The sequence below is a fragment of the Propithecus coquereli genome, unplaced genomic scaffold, assembly GCF_000956105.1.
Source record: "Propithecus coquereli isolate 6110/MARCELLA unplaced genomic scaffold, Pcoq_1.0 Scaffold9, whole genome shotgun sequence".
NCBI classification, from domain to species: Eukaryota; Metazoa; Chordata; class Mammalia; order Primates; family Indriidae; genus Propithecus; species Propithecus coquereli.
Genome location: NW_012155284.1, coordinates 17,413,010 through 17,418,864, shown reverse-complemented (window position 1 = coordinate 17,418,864; position 5,855 = coordinate 17,413,010). Strand labels below are relative to the sequence as shown.

At 34.9% G+C, this 5,855-nt stretch overlaps 1 protein-coding gene across 1 annotated transcript in view; it reads left to right on the top strand.

Moving 5' to 3' along the window:
* IPO11 (importin 11) overlaps window positions 1-5,855 on the top strand; it is a 227,213-nt gene that overhangs the window by 82,496 nt on the left and 138,862 nt on the right. Inside the window, exon 15 of the mRNA XM_012664506.1 lies at window positions 1,334-1,447. Within this exon, the coding sequence (XP_012519960.1) occupies window positions 1,334-1,447 (114 nt within the window). The remainder of the gene's footprint in view (window positions 1-1,333; window positions 1,448-5,855) is intronic.

The window sequence follows — 5,855 nt, the reverse complement described above, 5'->3', positions numbered from 1 at the left end:
TATGGCTTTTGGATGTAATATGTACTTTGGTTTTATTACCCCATGTATAATTTATAGCATATACTTCCCTTCTGCCATTCCTTGGAAAGTAATCTTATTTATTCAGAATCAAAACCGGCTTATTTTCCTTATCAGTACATCATTCAGTTATATACTGTTTTTAATTGAGTGTGAGTGAATTAGGTACTCTGAAACCTGTGTCTTTACATATTAATTGACCTGCTTTTACATGCTAATTGTAGTGATCTTTGAGGTAGAACACTTAGCAAAATTGAGTATGTGCTCTATAAATATTAACTATTATAATTCAAGTTTTGAAAATAAGATATTATATAATAAGTTAATACATGAAAATAGGTAATACATGAGTCTCTGAATATTTATTCAGTTATGTCTCACTGAAATGTTTGGGCAAATGTTTATCTTCTTATCTTTCGGCTTCTACTTCTACCACTAGGGTGGGGAACAAATCTTATAGTTGTTTGGCTACCCTTTTGAAATATGATGTTTTATAAGTATTACAGAATATAGAAATTCATCCTTTCTAGGAGCAGTCTTTAATTTTGGTCCATGAGCTTCAAATAGGTAGTACTGAAGCTGTGAAGGTCTAGTGTTTGTTTCATCCCTAAGGATACTCTGCTCAGAGCAATTTCAAAGACTGTGATGCTAAGCCCAGAGCCAGAGTGCTGTCCAGCTTCTGTGTAGCTCCATTTTATTTTTCAAGATGCTCACTGCCAAGCTGTGCTATGCTTCAGGGCAAATTTTAAAAACTGATTAACTTAATCCATAGTGGACTTAACAATTTTATCCTTTGAAGGTGGTTTTCTTCCCCTGCATTTCCATCATCCCTTGTATACACCTTTGTCATCACACTTATCATTTTTCATTGTAAGGGTTTGTGTGGCTGTCTTTACATACTTTTCTTTCTAGTGCCATGTCCTCGGGGTCTCAGTCAGATAATTATAGAATGAACGAATAAATGCTCACTCTTTTTAAAACATTGTATAATTTCCAGTCAGGTAAGCTGTTTTATTTAAAAAGTAGCAGGATATAACAGCATTGTCTATTCATCTCCAAAGAACATTGTTTCATATTCATATATTTTATTTCATTCAATAAATTTCATACTTGTTTAAAATTATTTAAAAATATTTACATAGGGCCATGGGTATCTATGTGGTATCTATGTGGATTTATTTTTAAAAGAATATAGGCTTAATATATTACATCTAGTGAATATTAAGTATTTGTTGTCTGGGACTTCTGTCAGTGTTTCAAAGTTACCTTCTTTACTAATATAATTCTGTTGCTTCCCCTACTTTTATTGCGATAGATACGACCGTATGTGGGATGTTTGGTGCAATATTTGCCCCTTCTTTGGAAGCAGAGCGAAGAACACAATATGTTGAGATGCGCTATTTTGACGACACTTATTCATCTTGTTCAGGTAAGTGACTTCTCTACAGAGTTTTTTTGTGGAGGGAGATGGGAGAACAGGGTCTTGAGAGTTTTTTAGGTGGTTTTTTTTGTTGTTGTTGTTCTTCTCAAAAGTTTTTCATTATTTTTATGTGATTTATGTTAATCGTAGCAGAAAACTTCACATTTTACTTTTTTTCATGTGTGATCCAAACAGTTTTAAAACAAATTTTGTATATTTGGACATTTTTTTGAGGACATTTGAAAAATATTCTCTGCTTTTTAAAGATTTATTCCATTATATGTAGTAGTTTCCAGTGATGATAGACTCATGATCTGTGCAGTCCATTGTACTGTGCATGCAGTTTCCCTGGTGTTCAGGGATTTTCTGCATAAATATAGTTTATATTTTCACTCTTTTTCCTTGATTTAAAATAAAAGTTTTCCCAATCATAACTTGGGAAGGCCGGAAAACAGGTAAGTTGCTTTTGAACGGAGAGGAGTGAATTTGATTTCAGACATTTTGGCTTTGAGGTGCTGTGGTTTAGAAGAGACAGTGGTAAGGGTATTTTAGACAAATGGAGCAGCATGTGTTAAGCTCCCTAGACATGAGAGAATGTGGTACATTTTGTTTATTTTTTCAGGCGTTTATATTAATCAGTTTTACACATAGACAGGTTAGGTAGTAGATAGATTAAGTAGTCAGTTCTTAAAGACTTTTTTATGAAAAGCGACAGCATACTGCTCCTCCCTCTGTTTCCCATTTGGTGGGAGAATCTTCTTTTGCTGTCATAGCCAGATCTTTTAGGTTTTTTAATCTTTCTAGCTCATAGAATGGTTTATTGTTTATTCTTGATTTAAGCATTACAGGCATTATCTCTTGACTTCCCTGCATAAAAGATGAAAATTTATATATCAAATTTATTTGATATACCCTCTGTGTCACTCCTATCCCGCCATCCTCCCAACATAGTTATATTGTAATTTAAGGTAGGTACTATTTGAGGTCTTTATTTGTGTGACTGTATAAAGGCTATTGAAGGCATATATCATTATGTCATGATCAATATTCTTTCTTGTACACGTCTTTCCATACTCTACCCTTGTATTAATAATTTTGTTTGGTAGTATATAAGTTTTCCATTGTTGTGCAACAAAATACCATAAACTTGATGGCTTGAAACCATATCCATTTATTAACTCATACTTCTTCTGTAAGGCAGAAGTCTGGGCACACTATGTCTGAATTCGCCGATTAGGATCTAATAGGCTGAAATTGAGGTGTCTGCTAGGCTAAGTTTTCCCCTGGAGGCTTTGGGGAAGAATCTCTTTCTACACTTATTCAGCTTGTTGGCAGAATTCAGCTCCTTGATCTGTAGGACTGAAGTCCCAGTTTACTTGTAGGCTGTCAGCTGGGGACTTCCCTTATTCTCCAGAGTCCAGCCACATTCCTTGACACATCTTTAATGTTAGCAGTGGGGAAATTCTCAAATGTGAAATCCCCTATGCAATTAGCCAGGGAAAACTTTTTTAAAGGGCACATGTGAATAGGTCAGGCCCACCTGGATAGTCTCCCTGTCTTAAGGCCAATTGATTTGGGACCTTAATTATATATGTAAAATTTCTTCACAATAATATCTAGGTTAGTGTTTGATCAAATAACTAAAGAACGGTGTGTCTACAATGGGGACCAAGGATCTTAGGTAGCCATCTTAGATTTCTGCCCAGTACACGTAATTTTTTATGTAATTGAAAGAATGTATACTCTTCATCTGATTCCCTCAGTAAGGTCAAACAAACTAAGTGTTTTGTGACTTTCATCATTGTGAAGAAATATGAAAAATTGTCATACACTTTAGTTTGTAATGGTTTTACTTTATACTTGTGCATAGCTGTTGTAACTGGATCCCCAATTATAAAAAAGGATTCTTGCCTCTCCCTTCTGTGGGATGCCTGTTTTCTGTGCCTCGTGTCATGTCTTTCTTGTTTTACTCCCTCTTTTTGTTTCTGATGGAGCCCGTGAATGGCAGTGGCATTCTGCAAAAGATACATTGGAGGTAAATTTTTTTGAGATTTTGCATGTGTGAAAATGTGTTTATTCTACTTTCACATTGATTGGCTGGTATAAAATTCTAAATTTTCTCCTCAGAATTTTAGAGACATTTTTCCTTTGTCTTTACAGCTTCCAGTGTTGCTCTAGGAACTCTGAAACCATTCTAATTCTTGATTCTTGAATATGTCACCCCTCCTTCTCTTCTCTGACAATTTGTATTATCATCTCTGTGTTCCTATTTTTAATTTCATGATGGTGTAGGTGTGATTTAATACATTGTTCTGGACACTTGGTGGACAGTTCAAACTGGAAACTTACATTCCTGGGTTCTTGATAATTTTATTGTATTTTATTGATTATTTCCACTTGTTTGTGTTTTTCTTTTCTCTTTCTGAACTTTTTGTTACTTAGATGATAGATGCTCTGAACCAGTCATTTACTTTTCTTCCTGCTTTTCTGCCTTTTTTTCTCTTTGTCCTTTATTCTACTTTCTAGGAGATTTCCTTAACTTTATCTTTCAACCTTTTAATTGAGTTTTTTTTTCCCCTGCTGTCATGTTTTAATGTCTATGAGTTCTCTTTTGCTTTGTTGAATAATCCTTTTGTACATTTTGTTTTTATTTCATGAATACAGTGTTTTCTTTTATTCTACTGAGGATATTAATGATGTATTTTTTCCAAGCTTTTATCTCTAACTGGTCTCTGTTTCCTTCAAGGTGCGAATTTCTATTTATGTTTTATTCTCTGTTTTTCATATTAGATGTTTTAATCATATCTGTTGATCCTGGCTTGCCTGATTTTGTTTATTTACTTTCTATTATGAAAAACTTGAAGCATACACAGAAAAAAGAAATACAATATAATGAATCACCCAACTTCAAGATCAACATTTTTTGTGTATAAATTTAGGAGTAGGCACTAAAAAGCTGAGTGGAAGGATCGAGTGTGTGTGGGAAGCTTGCTAAATGTGAGTTTTTTCCTTTATTGATGATCTGGCTAGGTTTTGTAGGAGAATTTTCCATGTCAGTATTTTGAGGTCTTTCCTCATTGAAAGATCCTTCAGTCTTTTCCCTGTTACATACTAATATAATCTTCCTGTTTTATATTGTTTCCCTGTTCTTGATTACCTGGTATCCCTCTTGAGACTGTCTGTTTTACCTTACCAGAAAATAAACAGCCAGTTTTATGCTGGTTCAGAGGAGGGCCAGTTGTTTGTCTGCTTATGTATGTGGATGAGATCTTGACTTCCAGCTGCTTTTTAAACACTTTCTAAAAGTTGTCTTATTATTAACACTTCACCTCTACCACCTTGCAAACACACACTTCTCAAAATACCTGGTGCTACCAGTTTCTGAGTCTTTTGGAGGTTCTGTAATGTAAGTCAGGTTGCTTCTTACCTACTCCTAACCATCCTGTTGGATTCGAGCCTTGATTTCTTAGTCTGCTAAGTTGTTTAGCGCTTATCTTTCTTTCTACCTTCCAAACTGAATTGCTTTTATTCTTCTTATGCTATGTTTGTACTTACGATTTTAGGTATTGAAAAGAAATCCTTCTATACCCTTTTAATTGGTTTTGGGAGAGAATAGTAGTAAATGCATATGTCGAATCTGAATCTGTCAGCTTTTCCCCAATGTTAACATAGTGATTTCTAATACTATGAGTTGTTTGGTGTAGCTAGAGTTATAGAGCTTGTCAGGAAGGCTAAAAGAACATCTCTTGCAGTTCAGAGAAAGAGCTATGATCATTTTCATTTTAGAAAAGTAAATAGGGCACCACTGGGGACACTAGTTTGGAATGGGGTAAAACTAAGCTCAAGGAGAATAGTTAGGAGACCCTTTCTATTAACCGTGAAAAAGATGATGAGGACCTTAATTAAAGCCATGGAAAGATGGGGAAAGGTTTGAAAAATATTGAAGAGATAGAATTAAGGATTGTTTGGATGTGGGGTGAGAAAGAAGAGGAACCAGAAGGTGATTGGGATATAATTTATCACTAGGTAGATAGTGGTTCATTTCACTTGAGTTAGGAAATGTGGGAAGAACTGTTCTTTTAGGACGACAATGAGATGGTTCAGTATTAGAGTTTGAGATGCCTTCTGGATGATGTTATCCTGTAGTCATTTGATTGTCTGAAGTTCAGAGTTGGGTTGGAGATAATAGGTATGGACATCATCACTGTGTTCGTGAAATGGGAGAAGAGAACCAAGGACAGTACCCTGAGAAAGGCCAATAGAGGGTGCTATTCTTTTTTTTGGAAATAATTATAGGTTGACAGGAAATTTCAAAGACTATCCAGCGACACCATGTATCCTTTACCCAGTTTCCTCTTCACATCTTAGGTATAGTATTAATACAATATGATTTTCCTCCCCCCTCCTTTTTTTTTTT